General features: G+C 33.9%; 1 protein-coding gene across 1 annotated transcript in view; it reads right to left on the reverse strand.

The window, feature by feature from the left end:
- PIK3CA (phosphatidylinositol-4,5-bisphosphate 3-kinase catalytic subunit alpha) overlaps positions 1-18676 on the reverse strand; it is a 111725-nt gene that overhangs the window by 4612 nt on the left and 88437 nt on the right. Inside the window, exons 8-20 of the mRNA XM_029214176.1 lie at positions 18217-18369; positions 17986-18120; positions 12652-12776; positions 11673-11754; positions 10919-11083; positions 10602-10705; positions 8976-9147; positions 6709-6815; positions 6071-6192; positions 5154-5232; positions 1822-1992; positions 1098-1215; positions 548-699 (exon numbers count right to left, since the gene is read on the reverse strand). Coding sequence (XP_029070009.1) covers positions 548-699; positions 1098-1215; positions 1822-1992; positions 5154-5232; positions 6071-6192; positions 6709-6815; positions 8976-9147; positions 10602-10705; positions 10919-11083; positions 11673-11754; positions 12652-12776; positions 17986-18120; positions 18217-18369 — 1685 coding nt within the window. The remainder of the gene's footprint in view (positions 1-547; positions 700-1097; positions 1216-1821; positions 1993-5153; positions 5233-6070; positions 6193-6708; positions 6816-8975; positions 9148-10601; positions 10706-10918; positions 11084-11672; positions 11755-12651; positions 12777-17985; positions 18121-18216; positions 18370-18676) is intronic.

Raw genomic sequence — 18676 nt, forward strand, 5'->3', positions numbered from 1 at the left:
ATTTATTAAATGTATGAACTGGTCCATACTAAAGCCTCTAGGGATTAGGTTAGGGCCAGGACTGAGTTATAGATAAAAGAGAATTTTATAAAAGGTTTTTAAAAGTACTTTAAGGTTTAAGATAGACTAATGATACCCCATATGGTGGTTAAGACAAATTATGAATAAACATGGTATTGATGGTTGACTGAATTCCTCAGATTGTATGACTAAAAAGTGTTGTTTGAAGCACTACAGATGATTTGTTAATAAAGAGAAAGTGGAATCCAATTTTTAAACAGCAGTGAACAAAAACTTTTAATGTACTATGAAGTTTAAGGATCACTTTCTTTTTAGGCCTTAACTAACTCAATAAATTAAACTGGTTTTTCTTTCCATTTCCTTCACAGCATTACACAATAAATAAATAAAAATAAACACATTAAAATATCCAGTTTATGCTACAATGTTAATAAAACATTTATTTTTAAATTGCTTGAAAAATATCGATTGTTTTGGTAGAGCAGCAAGAATTCTTTATTTTGTGCTTTTGATGTCTTGAACTTACCTCTCAAATTCTCTTGTCTTTGTGCATTCTTGGGCTCCTTTACTAATCACTATTAAGAAATCTTGTGTCAAAACAAATGGCACACGCTCTCGTTTATAACCAAATTTTTTCTTCTTGTGATCCAAAAAGTGTCCAAAATCTATATGAAACAGCTTTCAAAAATAAGAAATTATGTTATAGTTTGACAAATGCAGAAATACAATGTCCTGAATTAGTAAATTTAAGAATGTCGAGGGACTTCCCTGGTGGTCCAGTGGCTAAGACTCTGTGCTCCTAATGCAGGGGACTCGGGTTCGATCCCTGGTCAAGGAACTAGATCCCACATGCCACAACTAAAAGATCCCTCATGCTGCAACTAAAGATCCTGCATGCCACAACTAAAGGATCCCACATGCCGCAACTGAAGATCCTGCATGCTGCAACTAAAAGATCCCACATGCTGCAACGAAGATCCCGCATGCCACAACTAAGACCCAGTGCAGCCAAATAAATAAGTAAAAAAATATTAAAAAAAAAGAATGTTGACACATTTAAAAGAGGAAGCTATTACTTGTCCATCATCTTTAACCATGATGTTACTATTGTGACGATCTCCAATTCCCAAAATGAAGGTAGCAACACAATATCCAGCACATGAACGTGTAAATAGATCGATGGCTGCATCATATCTACAAAGAAGAAATAAACACCTTTGAGTTAGTATGGAAATACAGAATGATCCAGTCCAAACTGGGAAAAGATGGTCAAAGTCTTTTAGTAAAGTCTGTATTAAAACAATGAAAACAATCGCTGACATTAGGGGGAGGAAGTAATTATGTTTGAAGATCTGAGGAACTCTGGGATTCTCAAGTGTTCAAAGGTTTCTAAGAAAATTTCTAGATATTCTCTGACCAAAGCATAATTCTTATTATAGTGAAAAAATACTTATGTCATTAAAATAAATTTTTTCTAATCATTTTAACAATGAATTAGGAGTAAAATTTTTAATTTTAATTAATTTAACCTTAACTTTTAAAAAAATAAGCATTAAGAAAAACACATTGTAGATTCTTAAGGTGAATGTACAGGATTTCACCAAATTATAAGCAATTCTGATCATTTAAACTCAATAATCTCAAATGTTTCAAAGGTTGAACATATCTTTTTCCAATGTAAATACAGTTTTTTTTTTTTCTTTTCTGGTCTAACTCAAAGAAATATACACAACCATTAAAAATCTTGTCTATCAGATACAAACTTCTACTAGCATAGAAAGAAAAGAATAATAAACTCACATTTCTCCCTTGTTCTTGTCTTTGAGCCACTGATGTAGTGTGTGGCTGTTGAACTGCAGGGCACCTTTCAGGCCTCCTTTACACTGAATTTGCATAATAGTGTGAGAATTTCTCACCACCTCAATAAGTCCCACACAGTCACCAATGGACAGACAACCATAAGGTAACATTCTGAAAAAGGAACAAGACTGCAGTTAAATGATGGGATTTTAAAACAGCAAGTATTTTATCTTTTTTTTAATGTGAAGATCTAATTGGTTTTATTAGGAGATTCATGAATCAAGCATCATTCCATGTAGCAACTCGAAGGGCGCTCCCTAAAATAGCAAGGCTAATACAGGAATATTCTATTTGCAAATTTTTCATGCATGACCTTTACTCCTTTAACCTAGTTTTACTTTTCTTTTATTACAACATGACAAATATTCCTAGAAAAATCAAATTATCTGCCATCATTTATTATAACCTCCAACTGTGAAAGCATTTAATTGTGTATGAGAAAAGCATGAAGAAAATTATTGTGGCTATTCAAAGTTTATAAACATTTATGACTTTAAAAATAATGGGTGAATTTAAAGATGTTTAACTGACATCTAAACAATACCTTAGGGTAGCAGTTCTCAAGTTTTTGGTTTCAGGACTCCTTTAAACTCTTAAAAATTATCAAGGATACCAAAGAGCTTTTATTTATGTGGGTTATATCTATTGACATTAGACATTAAAATGGAGAAAATTTTAAAATTAAAGTATTAATTCATTTAAAGTAATATTTATACTCATTTACATAAAAATACTATCTTTTACAAAACAAAAACCCTAAAAACAAACAAACAAAAACTTAGAAGAGTGACACTGTTTCCCATTTTTTCAAATTTCTTTAATGTCTGGCTTAATAGTATGCAGCTGGCTTCTCATGAATGCTTTTGTATCCAATCTAATGCAATGTTTTGACCAAAGCATATGAAGAAAATCTGGCCTCGCACAGATATGTATTTGGAAAAGGGAGTAATAGCCTTTTTCAGATAATTGTACATATTTTTCTTTCCTACTGTTCCAAAACTTGACAAGAGATAGTTTCTTAAGTTGCAATGTGGAATGTGAAACCATAACAGTAAACTTTTCATGCTCTGTTACATGAAGACCCATTTGTTTATCTTGCCTCTGAATGGAATTTCTACCCATATATGACTTTATAATATCCTATATTGGTCATTTGGAAGATATTAGTTCACTGAGTTATGGAGATCTTCCAAATGTTGATCTCCTTTTCATTATACCAACTAAAAAAAATCACAATTGTTAACATTATCACTGATCTCATCAGAAAAGTCTTTAATTTGGGGGAAGCTCATAGCAGTAGATACAAGGTTTTCAAAATTCTAATTTTTACTTGAAAGCTTAAATTTGATTTTTGACAACAAATACTGTCAGCTGTTCTCCCTGAAGAGTCTCATATTGTTCATTTTCAAGAAAATGTTTACCAAATATCCATGTCTGAATAATCATAGCTTGTCTGTTAGTTATTCTTTAAGTAAAAATGATGTTCCATGATAAAAGCAGTTAGTTTAGCCCACAACTCAAATAACCCACCAATGATTTTTCCTTGATACAACCATACTTTGGTGTGCAGTCGAAGTGCTTTATGGGTATTTCCCATTCATCACATGTAATATTAAAAAGGACATGTAGTCAAGGGTAGAGATGTGAGGATTTAAAGAGACAATGAAAAAAAAGCACCTAATATGCCCATTGGCACATAAGTACTGAAGTATGGTTTTTCTTGCTCTCCTGTTCTCATATGCTACTGTCCATTCTTTCCACCTTTCCTTTACTTCCTAAATTCCTAAAAGAGTAACAGTCTAAACTTATTTTTATTTTCTCACTTAATTCCTTGTAGCTTAATTTCTATCACTCTACTGACTCAACTCTTCTTAAAGCTAATCATGAATCATCAAATCCAAGGCCTTTTTCATAGTTCTTATAACTCCTGAAGCACCTGATACTGTAAACTGTTTGTGAATCTCTCCCCTTTTCTGGGTTCTGTGAATCACTTACTCTGGTCTTCCTACCCTTTTTACCATTTTCCTTGTGGAATCTTTTCTTCTATCTGCTCTGGTAAATAAAGGAATTTCTTAAGGTGGTACTCCTGAGCATTTTCTCTTAATTTTATTACTGTTGAACATGCTCATAGTTTAAAGCGTTACATAGTCCTACAAGCTTATTATTAAAGATATTAAACTTTATAAAATTTTTAATTTAAATTTACTTAAGTTAAAAAACATAACAACTTTCCAAAGATACAACTTACCTTCCAACGATCTAGCTCATTTAACTTTAGATGCTTTTTTGCATAGCTACTAATTTACAATTAAATATTGTAATTACCAGAGTTACAGACAAAAGTACTTTTGAAGAGGGTGGACTTTGCCTGAATTTGCAAAGGGACAAGTAAAAGAAGGATAAAATATTAGACACAAAAATGACTAGGAGAAGATGTGGCAGGATAGAAAACTTGGAGATGATGCTGATAACTGGGAAGGTTGGGCAGAAACCAACAAAATGGCAAAAACTTTAAGATTAGTTGCTTTCATAAATTTTGCTGAAAAACTGACTCAAGATTAGAGAATTTATAAAGTTTTAGAATTAGAAAACTTATATAATGAAAGAAAACTTCTTTTAAACTCTTTAACTTCTGAATAAAAAATGGGGCCTTTTGTGTCTCTTGTTTATGTCCTGCTCCTAAATACAGTTGGCCCTCTATAACTGAGGATTCTGGATACTCGGATTCAACCAACTGCAGATGGAAAATATTTGGGGAAAAAAATCCAGAAAGTTCCAAAAAGAAAAACTTGAATTTGCTGTGCCCTGGCAACTATTTACATAGCCTTTACATTGCACTAGGCATTATAAGTAACCTAGAGATGACAAAGTATACAGGAGGATGTGCACAGCTTATATGCAAATACTATGCCATTTTATATAAGGGACTTGAGCATCCATGGACTCTGGCATTGGCGGGGGTCCTGGAACCAATCCCCTGCAGATACCAAGGAAAGATTGTTAGTGACCAGTTGCAGAGTCTTTATCAGCTTATTGGGGATAGCTCTTCTTACCTAGCTGAATCTCATTAGCTATTCTAAGCCAAGGAAGAAGAGTACAAATAGAAAGTACCACAGTGTAATCAACTAGTGTTAATTATTACTCCATACATTTATTTATAGGTATATGCCTCTATATTGTTTATAATTAATATATTTTACAATTAAAATTTACTAATGGTTTACTTTTTCAGGATAACTTTCAGCATACATGTTGTCTTATTGGTTACCTACCGAAGATCAAGACCTTGATTTTGCCATATATTTTCCATAATGCGAATAATCTGAAGTGTTAGCATATCTTGTCGTAAATCTGAAATTCAAAGAATATGTATACCAACACTTAATGCCACAAGCACAAATTTGAGTATCACATCATCACAATGTTTTCAAACAGAAAATATACAGAACTATGTTTGCTCTTCAAAATAATCTGTAAGGAAGCAATAATCTTAGTCTTTAACCCATTTCTAAAGTATCTGCATAAACACATATGTATAACAATGTAGGATAACGTGGCATGTATTTCACAAAAAAATTAAATTAAAATATTTAAATTACTTATTTTTCTGAATCCTTAAACTTGAACATGTTTATATTAAAATATTTGGATTAACAGAATTCAGTGCTGAAAGGTCATTTCCTAATGAAAACCCATCAATGATACATTTGTTTAGTATATAAAAATGTATTCCCCCACAGCCTGTTCTCCAAATAAATTAGGACCTTCTTTTATGATTCCTTAGCAGACTACACTTTTCCTTTGTACCAGGGTTGTAATTTTGTTTTTGTAGTTATTTGTTTAACGTCTCTTTTCCCTGCTAGACTGTAAACTCTATAAGAGGGCAGGGATTCTGTTTTGTGTATCCTTACAACTTCAGGGCCTAGCATGTCAAATATTTATGGAGTGAATGGATACACAGCTGGACAAAATGATTTTCAGGCCTTCTGATTCTAAACCTAGTACTTCCTTCCTTTTCAATAATTATAAATACATATTCTAAAGGTTAAGACATTTGCTTAATATTATATATTTTACCACATGCATATTCCTTAAATGGCTTTCAATAATCTTCAGGGTTCATAAATATCCTGTGTATAAAAATATAACTAAATTCATGCATCATAAGTCCATTAATATTCTTCCTTACCATCCCCATTTTTAAAGATGATCTCATTGTTCTGAAAGAGTAATTCTGACATGATGTCTGGGTTCTCCCAATTCAACCACAGTGGCCTTTTTGCAGAGGACATAATTCGACACTCTTCAAGCCTTTAAAATAGTTGAAAAATTTACTAGGCACCTTAGCTTTGTTATTCTTTGTAGCCTCAATTTATTTTAAAATATATATACTATACAGCTTTTTGAAGTGTTATAACAATTTTAAACTTTCTCCTCAGTTTTATTTATGAATTAATTTCTGAGGTAGTATAAAGAAAAAATACATATTAAGCTTAAAAATTTCTTATAAATGGAATGTGAATTTTCCACAAATATAGGGACATCTCATTTGTTTTACAGATATTACATTCCATTTCTTATCCAATGATACCAGAAATTCTGGCCATAAAAAGTTTTAAATTCTATTATTAAAGTAGTAAAAACTCATTCTGAATAAATGCAGGTCTGAGCTTAAGAAAATTTTACTACTCTTATTTTGCAGGGTAGGAAAAGGGGAGAGACAAGCATATATTATTGAACACAATGACATTTTGACTTTTTCAAGACTTTCTCCAGAGAAAGTACTTGTTTAAATGTATCAATAAAACTTGCAATAAAGTACCTTACCTGAGATTTCCCAGCTGATGAGCAGGGTTTAGAGGCGACAGAAAGCCCTGTAGAGCATCCATGAAATCTGGTCGCCGCATTTGCTCAACTAAAAATTTCATCTGTACCTGATAAATGAGCATAATCATGGTTAGAAGTTGATTTGATAAAGGTAAAACTAATTGCTAATCTCTTTTATACACTGGAACCTCATTATTGTGTAGTCTTTGAATCCATATCCTGGATTGGCTGCATTCTAATTAGAAGGGTTTCTATAACACAGAGCTGCACAACTCAGACAGAGAGGTGAGAGTGACAGTACTGTGCACCTTCCTGTGACAAAAGCTCTGCATGCTGACAGAGGCAGTGTTCTGGCTCTAGAGCAGGGCTTGGTCAACTATGGCTTGTAAGTCAGTTGCCAGTTTTTGTAAGTCAAATTGCCTTGGAATATAGTCATGCCCATTCACTTAGATACTGGTGCTTTCACACTAGAATAGCAGAGCTGAGTAGTTACAACAAACTGCATGGCCTACCAAGTCTAAAATATTTACTATCTAGCTTTTTAAGAAAAAGTTCGCTGACCTTTGTTCTAGAGGAAAAACTGTGGAGATATCACATTAGCTTAATAACCTTACTTTTAAGCTTTTCAGAAAACACCACATTCTCTGTTCAATAAAAAAGGTCTAGTGAGTCTAAAAGAAATTGTTGGGAAAAGTCTCATACTATACTCAAGGTTCTAGTACATAAGTGGAAAGAAACATCCTTTTTTAATCACTTTTTTAATCCACTTTTTAAGCCAATCTGTGATATGAAAACTTCACTTTAGAAGAAGTGCTTATATTTACAAATTTAACTAATATCTAATTTCTTTTTTCTTACCTTAGTTACAATATAATAAATTTTATTATTTCAAAGCAGTCTAATTTCTTCTTGCTCACAATTCCAGCAGCAGAAACAATACAATTATTTTCTAATAACCTGTATTTGAACTTACATACCACAATTTCAATAAAATCAACTCAGTCACATACTGTATGACATTTAGATTAATACAGTAACTTTCTTTTAAAGTTGTTTTTTTCTTCAAGCAACATTAATGAAAATGTTGAAAAACTGTATTCAGTACTACTAATTTACATTGCCTGTCCTTTGGGGACTCACTAATAAACTGGGATTTTCTTTTTTCATTTCACTAGAGGTGAGGAATGATCTCACTTTTTACTGTAGGGTGTGTTGGACTGAATAAAGGATAAGGAGTAGGAAAAGGTCATGAAAACCTTTACATTTCATGTTTCTCAGGTACACTAAGCAAGACTGCAGGTGACTCAAGTGTGTGATATATTTACTGTGTGACTAAGAGTCCATTTTAAACTTTCCACTCATTTTCAGGGTCATTATTAAAAGAAAAGAAATGACACAGAGTAAGGAAAAATCATTTTTAAGACTTAGGGCTGGGACTTCCCTGGTAGCGCAGTGGTTAAGAATCTGCCTGCCAATGCAAGGGTCACAGGTTCGAGCCCTGGTCCAGAAAGATCCCACATGCCGTGGTGCAACTAAGCCCATGTGCCACGACTACTGAGCCTGGACTCTAGAGCTCGCGAGCCACAACTACTGAGCCTGCGTGCCTAGAGCCCATGCTCCGCAACAAGAGAAGCCACTGCAATGAGAAGCCCACACACCACAACGAAGAGTAGCCCCTGCTCGCCACAACTAGAGAAAGCCCGTGCGCAGCAACGAAGACCCAACACAGCCAAAAAAAAGACTTAGGGCTAAACAACAAGATCCTAATGTATAGCACGGGAACTATATTCAATATCCTGTGATAAACCATAATGGAAAAGAATATAAAAAAAGAATATATATATGTATATAACTGAGTCACTTTGCTATACAGCAGAGATTAGCACAATATTGTAAATCAACTATACTTCAATAAAAAAATTTAAAAAAAAAGACTTAGGGCTATATAAAAGAGAAATGAAGGGAAAGAGGAGGGAACTAACATTTACTGGGCACCTCCCATGTTCTAGGGACCATGAGAGGTACTTTGCATATCTTGTATGATTTAATTCTCACATCAACCCTATGAGGAAAGTATTATTCCCATTTTACAGATGAGGAAAATGAATCTCAAGAGACTAAATAATGTGTCTAACATTACATTGCTTGGATCCAAATCTTAATCTGCCTAATTCTAAGGCCCATGATCTGCATATATACTGGGCTCTCAAATAACCCTGCCCCACTGCAATGAAGGAGTCTGAAAAACAAACTGAAGAGTCACATACCTTTTGTGTTTCATCCTTCTTCTCTTGTTTGAGAATGTCAGTTAAGTTAATGAGCTTTTCCATAGCCTCAACCTGCCTATTCAGGTGCTTCAAATACATCCCACATGCACGGCAATAGGACTCCAAAAGCAGGCCAAACCTCTGACTAACTGTTTTATTGTGCATCTCAGATCTAAAAGGTCAGTGGGGCGGTGGGGGGAGGGAGAGGGAGAGAGAGAGAGAGAGAGAGAGAGAGAGAGAGAGAGAGAGAGAGAGAGAGAGAGAGAGAGAGAATTGATTTTAATGAGTATACACATAACCTTTTTTAAGAAACCCATTTTCTAAATTCAAAAAATGTTATAATCATGTAACTAATACTAACTAATACAATCATACTAACGAATGATAGGTTTTAAATCATTTAAAACCTATCATTTAGAAGCAAAACAATTAAGAGTTTCAGGTAGTTCCTGGAGATATAAATTTAAAAAAAACTAGATTTTAGGTTTATTTCAACTACTTTTCATTTACTAATCTTAGCACAAAATACATAAACATGAAAAAAGGAAATTAGGCACAAAAATAATACAATGAATAGAGAGGGAGTGAAGAGCTCAGTGAACACTATTTGACTCTTCTGCATACATGTCCCTTTTCTGTACTGTGTCTGAATTTAAGTTATTCTTAAATTTATTTTATTTATTTATTTTTGGCTGCATTGGGTCTTTGTTGCTGTGCACAGGCTTTCTCTAGTTGTGGAGAGCGGGGGCTACTCTTCATTGCAGTAGGCATGCTTCTCGTTGAGGTGGCTTCTCTTGTTGCAGAGCACGGGCTCTAAACGCATGGGTTTCAGTAGTTGTGGCACGAGAGTTCAGTAGTTGTGGCACGAGGGCTCAGTAGTTGTGGCACGAGGGCTCTCGGGCTCTAGAGCGCAGGCTCAATAGTTGTGGCACACGGGCTTAGTTGCTGCATGGCATGTGGGATCTTCCCGGAGCAGGGATCGAACTGGTGTCCCCTGCATTGGCAGGCAGATCCTTAATCACTGTGCCACCAGGGAAGTCCCTGAATTTAAGTTATTTTAAACCTAGTTTCTAGATTCCATTTTAAATTTATTTTAAAATTTAAAAAATAATGTTAATTACAAATCTGTTTCTAAATTTATAAAAAAGTGCATGGTTTATGACCTCTCACTTTGTGTATTAGATATAGCATATTCTGCAAAATATTTTTTATTCTTAATTAGCTTATTTTCTAGTAAGAAACTTGGGATTTTTGTCATTATTGTTCTGAATTCCAAGGCAAGGTTTTTTGGGGGTGGGGGGATATCTTAATCCACACATATGGTGAAATCAATTGCAACATTAATCTGGACCTAGCAAATTTTACTTTGCTTAAAGTAGAATCAAAATCTTTAAAAATATTTCAGCTCTCATTCTTGTATAAAATTTAGTTTTAATTTTACTGCTTACTTAATGTTAAAGAGAAAAGGCTGAGGGAAGTTCATCACTGGTACAATATACTTTCAGTATGGAAAACTCTTCTAGACAAACAAAAACAACAGTATATAAGTAATACATATTTATACATCAACTGAGAATACAAGTAATATATATATAAAGAATTAAATGGGAAAATAATTTGACTTACTTTAAATGCCAAAAGAAAAAGTGCCCAATCCTTTGATTAGTCAATGCTTTTTTGAGTAAAAACCTCACAAGTAGGTTATCCAAATACTGTTCATATTTTAGGACCTATGTGATTAAAAACAAACAAACAAAAATAAAAACAACTCTAGATCAATCAAGGTCAGTTTCTGCATGGTTGGATTTAAAGAAAAATTTTTTAGGAAGAAAATAGATACTACTGGTAATAAAACTGACTTTTAAAAATGCATAAACCCAGCTAATACAGTAGGTGTTGGAAGGTGCATGGATTTAGAATAAAACATTATTTTTCTATTTTACCTGTACTAGCTGAATTAGGTACTGAGAAAGTTTGTCATCTGTTAAATATTTTTCTAAGCATCGAACAGCAAAACCTCGAACCATAGGATCTGGGTAATTGCAGTCCAGAAGCTCCATAGCCTGTTCAGGTTTGATTGGAGGCCAATCTTTTACCAAGCAGTACATCTGTGTATGAGTGAGATAATAGATCATAATACACATAATCTACTGAACATCATAGCTTAGCCTAGACTACTTTAAACATGCTCAGAACACTTACTTTAGCCCACAGCTGGGCAAAATCATTTAACACAAAGCCTATTTTATAATAAAGTGTTGAATATCCCATGCAATTTGTTGAACACTGTACTGAAAGTGAAAAGGAGAATGGCTGTATGGGTACAAAATAGTTGTAAGGATACTGGTTGTTTACCCTCACGATCATCCGGCTGACTGGGAGCTGTGGCTTGCTAACTGCTGCCCAGTATCAGGAGAGACTATTTTACCACATATTGCTAGCCTGAGAAAAGATCAAAATTTGAAATTTGAAGTATAGTTTCTACTGAATGCATCTCACTTTCTCACCATTGTAAAGTAATAATATCTTAAGGTGAACCATGCTAAGTCGAGGACCATCTGTATTATCATTATTAATCAATTTAAAACATAGTCTATTTCATTTCTTATATTTATGCAGACTTTCTGAGAAAAAACAATTTGAATGACATACCAAATTTGTGCAACAGTTATTCAGTAATCTCAAACATGCATTTACCTGAGCTACTTCATCTCTAGAATTCCATTTAACAGACAGAAGCAATTTGGGTAGAATTTCAGGGATAGTTACACAATAGTGTCTGTGTGGAAAAGACAAAACAAAACAAAAAAAATTCTTACATATTATTCAAAAGGCCTAGATGTCTAAATTTGTGACTATGCAATCTTTAAGAAGTTCCAAACACTTTTAAAACTTCTTACCATTACTAGCCTTCTTTAAAATCAAAACAAACCTGTGTTTAACACTATAGCTGCACATACATGTACATAGATAGTTATAATGGCATGGAAGACTAAAGGAAAACCCAAATGGAGGACAGGTACTTAGGGAAAATTATGAATTTATGTTATAACACTATATAGCTCCTATTATTCATCTACTTATTCGGCATGAACCATGAGAAGAGTTACCACTTCTACTGTGGTCACTGGAAAAAATTTTTATTTAAATGAACTTTCTGCAGAATGCACTGCAACTGCCTTATTTAAATAAACCAGGGTACACTTACCAAGTTGCAGGATAATTTCTACAGAAGTGAAAATAAGGCATTACAGTATTACTTTAAGGAAGTGTAAGAAAAAATGAAAAATGGAAGGAACTCCTAAAAATGAAAATATCTAGACCAATTAAATCACAACTAAATTGATCTAAAACTAAGGTTTTGTTTTTTTTTTTTTTGGATCTTAAATTTTATTTGAAAACAAACCAAAAAAACAAATCCTAAAAAATGTCATGTTAAGGATTCAGAATTTTAAAAAAGCCTTCAATCTGCAAGGTTATTACCAATGCAGCATGATTTTCTAGAAATACTGATTGATACCCACAGTTCAAAAAAGGGTGATGTTTGTAATTAAAAATCATGTAAATTACGCTTTATTTACTCTAATAGGTAATGGCAGAAGCATGGCAAGATCAGCCAAAGTCAGTTCTTTCTTCTGAAATAGAAGGAACAGAGACTCTCTTTCTTAGCACTTACCTGTGGCTCCACAGAAAATCTTTCTCTTGCTCAGTGATTTCAGATAGAGGATCTCGTGTACAAATTGCTCGGAGCTGTTCTTTATCATTTTCTCTTAATTCATTGTCTCTAGCTAGTCTGTTACTCTGTAAAATAAAGTAATATCATATAATTTTCTTTGCCATACCCCCCCTCGATTGATGAGTGATCTGCAAAAAAAGAAAATTAATTTTCAATAAACTTTACATTGCTTATTAACTGTTAAAAAACAGTTTATTCTCATTGCAAGACTTTATTTTCAGGGATGGGGAGAACAAACTTAAGACAGTTATTTGTGGAACAAATCCAATAATTTACTTGGTTAACATTACCACCAACCAAAGAACAGTTAAGTGCCAAAATCAGTCAGGGATAAGGCTAGATTTGGATACTAGGGGGTGGTAGTGAACAATTTACTTCTCTTCCTGATGAGGACCCTTCCTAGTATCCTATTAACTAATCTGCTAATGTTTCTGGAATAAGAGAGAAAATTAAAAAGTAAAATAATAAAATAAAAATATAAATTCTTTCATAATCCTTCCCTGAAAATATCCTTATAATCACTTGCAAGGCTTTCTAATTTTAAAAGTAAAAATAAGGGAAAAAAGGAGAAAAAAAACCATCCACATTAAAACACTGCACATTGAATGTTTGGAAACGAAAAAGAAAATACCATAACTTTTGGTGTAATTCCAATATTCCAGGTAATGTATTTATTCCCTTTAAATACAAATGTATTAACCGCATAGTGAATAATTATGAATGCATATTAATGTATCATGCAAAACACACACCCCTTAGGATGAGTTACACATATTCCGATTGGCTAAAAATGAAAGCAGACATCCATGCTACTTGGTTTTTATACATTTAAATATTGTTAATTTATCCAACAGCATAAAGAAATATTACTGGCACATATTCACTCAACAAATCTTTATTAATACATGTACTGTGTACCTTGTCCTGTTCTTACTGTTGGGCTCAGAAAATAGTAAAACACCCTGTATTAACAGAGCCTCTATTACAGTGGGAAATTAAATGAACAAATAAAAATACTGGAGTAGATATAGATAAGATACTCTGGGTGCTGTGACAGAGAAGGACTGAGTGGCTACTTTAGACTGGGTGTTCAGGAATGGCCTTTGAGAAGGTAGTATTAATTTGTGATCCAAATGACAAGAAAGAACCATCCACACTAAGACCAGGGAAAGACTACTGCAGATGAAGGAAACAGTGAAAGTGCCCCAAGGAAAGAATGAGTTTGGTGTGAAGGAGGAACAGGAAGAAGACCAGGGTGTCTGAAGTCCAGTAGATGAGGGAGAGGAGTGACAGGAGGTCATGTTCAGAGCATGTAAAATTTGCAGGTCAGGGTAAAAGGTCTGGATTTTACTTTTAGCGAAGCTATTTAAAGGATGAATACTATTACTTGATTTACCTTTTATAAATATTATTCTGGTTGCTTTGGGGAAAGCAGGAGACCAGTTAGGAGGCTACTGCAATAGTCCAGGTAAGAGAATACTTAACCCTCAACTCATCAGAAAAAGTAGTCATTAGAACTTATCATCTGGGTTCCAATGGACTCTTAGTTCTTTTACTTACCGATTTTTGTTTATATTTTTAATACAAAATAATTTAAAGAAGAATAAAGTGATGGTGAAAAACAATTTTATTAGACATCTTAATAAGAATATAAACACAGTAAAACCAAATTTATAATCCAAAATGGGCAACATACGTTGAATGCAACAAACTTGCTCATCAACTGTCATGTGTGAACCTGAATATATCCATCTTGTGAATACTGATCCCAGATTTCAAATACATTTCTAGTAAGTTCTAGTTTATCATTACTTCTGGTTTTTCTTCTCACACCTGCATTGTCAAAATACTTTTGAAAACTTTGATGACTCATAATTTTATTGAAGAAGGGACAACCATCTTCTTTGCTTCATAACTGCAAAACATTTCTATTTTTTATACTTACAGATATCAGAATAATCAATCCAAGGATTTAAAAAATTTCTACATCACCTTTTTCCTTCCAGTCATTTTTATACATAACTGGCTGCAGCATTTATCTACTTACTAAGTAAATTCTGATGCACAACATCATAAAAGATGGAAAGAATACTGAAAAAGATGAGGTGTGGGCTGGGTTCTTGTTAAGAAATACTGTGTGATAAAGTCATTCCTGCAGAATGACTAACTGATGTTAGTCATTTTTTGTCCTTGGAGATATACTGTTCACTCATCGTTTCCTGAGTTTGAGAAAAATTCATCTAGGATATTGTCATCTGATATTTCACTGACATGATCAATTTTAACATCATCATTCAAGCCTGGAATAGTGGTTCTCAACTGGGGTGATTCTGTCCCTTCTAAGAGGAACCTCTGATACTGTTTGGACACATTTTTGATCATCACAGCTTGTGGCGGTGGTGGTGCTGGCATCTAGAGGGTGGAGGCCAGGGACGCTGCTAAACATCCTGTAATGCACACAACAGCCCCTACAACAAAGGAGTTTTTGGCCCCAAATGTCAGCAATGTCAAGGCTGAGAAACTTTGCTTTAAAGTGCTATTATCTGTCTCTTTGTATTCATACTCTGATTTGCTAATAATTATGAAATATTTTCCTCTGTCAATTTTCTTCTCTTTGGCATTATCAGTGGAAAGGGAAAAATTCTGAATTATTAACAGTGTTCAATTAAAGCCTAAAAAATAACAGCAACAAAACACTACAAAGATGGTATATATCTGGAAAGATGATGCAAAACACTGGGCTATGCAATGAGAAAACTGAAGGATGATGTACTAGTGATGATTTATCTCACTACTGTATCATCCTTCTAGGCTATTTTATCCTTTTATATTTTTATATTATTTTAGTCTTTCTTTTAGCATAGTTGGAATTAATTAATGAATAATGATGAAATAGTAAAATGTTTTAAGATATTGGAAAACTAAGATCCTATTATTGTTTCTAAGAGTTATAAAAGTTTTCAATAGATCCAAAGGTAACTGAAAGATAGAGTCAGTTTTATTCTATTATAAAAAAAAACAGGGACTTCCCTGGTGGTGCAGTGGTTATGAATCTGCCTGCCAATGCAGGGGACACGGGTTCGAGCCCTGGTCCGGGAAGATCCCACATGCCGTGGAGCAACTAAGCCTGTGTGCCACAACTACTGAGCCCGCACACCACATCTACTGAAACCCACATGCCTAGAGCCCGTGCTCCACAAGAGAAGCCACTGCAATGAGAAGCCCACGCACTGCAACGAAGAGTAGCCCCCGCTCACCGCAACTAGAGAAAGCCAGCACGCAACAACAAAGACCCAATGCAGCCTAAATATAAATAAAATTAAAAAAAACAAAAACAATGGATAAGGGTTCCAATTTCTCCACATCCTCACCAACACCTGTTATTTTAAAAAAAAGTTTTTCTTTTTTCTTTTTGAAATTAAAAAAAATTCTTCTAAGGAAGAAAAAGTCATAAAGTATCAATCCTTACAGAGTTAGAACTGCTCAAAAAGGAAACTCAAGAGCTAAAATTGGCTCCAACAAGCCCTGATGGCAAACTGAGTTCAATGGCTGAATGTATGAATAAAATAGGAAATAAATGAGTTTCCAAGTATGTGACTTGACTCTTGTAATTCAGTTAGTTTAAAGGTATAACAAATTGGATAGGGTTATGGACATTTTATGGAAATGCTCATCAGTATTTTACCCCCAATTTCAAAAGTAAGGAATTCCTGTCTAGTTAGAATGGTTAAGAGTAAAAGACTTAATACTAATTAAACAGTGACACTGGATAACTTATTTAAACTCCTTAAGCCTTTTCCTTACTGGTAAAATACGAATTATAATAGCACGTACCCTCATAGAGACTGCTTTTAAGATTAAATGAGGTAATACGTGAAAAGTAATTGGTATGGCGTTTGGTATATGGTAAGCACTTAATAAATGTTAGGTATATTCAAAGAATTAAACTTACAGAGTAGGGTTTTGAAAGAGAATCCCTTTTTAACTTCAAAAAAGCTAATTGTTCCTTCCGTAAATGACAGAATTCAGTAATGATTTTAAATTAATTTCTACTTAACAAAATATCTTCTACATAGTTCTGAAAGTACACAGGCAGGAAGATTATTATTACTATTATTATTATTCTGTTTACAAAAGGGATTGGTAAACTCCTTACTGAGAATACAACTAATAAAGTTAAACTAATAAAGTTCCTAAGCATAGGATTCCAGGCTACCCCAGGGTGCTACTATTACTGTTACTGGGGGTAGGCCTATCTCAGGACCCACATTCATTGAATGGTCTATCTATAACCTTTAATTAGGCCAAAGAAAATGGTGATAAATTAGAAAACTGGGGAAAGAGACAGCAAAGAACAAAAATACCTTCTTCTCTCAGTACTGACACTTTTGCCCTTGAGAAATAAGGGAGAGTTTATGATCTTATTTATTTTTTTAACATCTTTATTGGAGTAGCATTGCTTTACAATGGTGTGTTAGTTTCTGCTGTATAACAAAGTGAATCAGCTATACATAAACATATATCCCCATATCTCCTCCCTCTTGTGCCTCCCTCCCACCCTCCCTATCCCAGCCCTCTAGGTGGACACAAAGCACCAAGGAGAGTTTATGATCTTTGAACGCAGTTATACTGCGGTTCAAAAGTTACAGCCAAGATCAGACAAATATATCAATATTTAAACTCCATTTTATATATATTCTTTTCTAGCATGTCTGGACTATACTGGTATGCTATTTCCTCTGCTCCCTTGCTCAACTAACAACATACGTATACCTTGATTTCAAGTTCAAGGTTATTATCCCAGAGAGGTCTTTCCTGAACCCAAAATACATTAGCCTTTCTCCCCAAAACCCTATGTTAGTCATTCTTGACACACTATTGTTTCCTTCATGGCACTCACCATGATTTATGATCTTATATTTCTGTGTTTACCAGTTTCAGGCCTATTTTCACCATTAGACTGTATAATCAGTGGAGGTCTCTTTAGGTCACAACTTTATTACCTGGTACCTATCGTATAATAAATATATACATATAGTCAGTATTCAATAAATATTTGTCAAATGAGGCAGGCTAAACTAAGAAAAGGCAGAGCTGCAGTAAAAATATTAGCATACAGAATTTTATTTTATTGCAATACTGTTCTAGAGCCTGAAGTATCTATTCGAGTGTGACTAAAACACATGAAACCTTCTCTATACAAAGAGTAACAGTATGCAGCCAAAAGCACTGATTATGACTGATACTTAAGGAAGACTCAGTGATTTGCCTTACCAGTCCTGCATGGGAATAACTAAATCCTGCTTCTCGGGACACAGACCAATTGGCATGCTCTTCAATCACTGACATATCTGGAAACTTTACCACACTGCTGAACCAGTCAAACTCCAACTCCAAACATGGAGTTTCCTAAGAGATGGAATAAAAGTTATTATACATATTACACTTGACTGTCACACACACAAAAAAGAAAAAAAATCTTATTTATGATAATAAAAAGCTTACTTTATTTGGATTTGATCCAGTAACACCAATAGGGTTCAGCAAATCTTCTAGTCCATGAGGTACTGGCCAAAGATTCAAAGCCATTTTTCCAGATACTAGAGTATCTGTGTAATCAAACAAGTTTATATTTCCCCAGGCCAATGGACAGTGTTCCTTAACAAAACAGAAAAATGTTCACTACTCTGTAGATTAAATTATAAAACGCATTTCAAAATGTTGATACTCTTCTTTCCCAGAAAGGAGAAACCAACAACTGTCTTTTTCATGGTATCTATAACAAGTCACATTAATTTTTTCAAAGTATAAATAGTTTCTTTCCTTTTTCCCATTTGAAATTACATGTATTTTTTAATTATAAATAGGAAATATGAACCAAAGCAAGCAAGACAGATATTTGTATGTAGTCACTCTGCAAGTTTAAAAATTTTATCAGTATGAACTCAGGACATATTCATCATAA

The sequence above is a fragment of the Monodon monoceros genome, unplaced genomic scaffold (genome assembly GCF_005190385.1).
Source record: "Monodon monoceros isolate NGI ecotype Baffin Bay Population unplaced genomic scaffold, NGI_Narwhal_1 Super_Scaffold_11, whole genome shotgun sequence".
In the NCBI taxonomy this organism is placed as follows: domain Eukaryota; kingdom Metazoa; phylum Chordata; class Mammalia; order Artiodactyla; family Monodontidae; genus Monodon; species Monodon monoceros.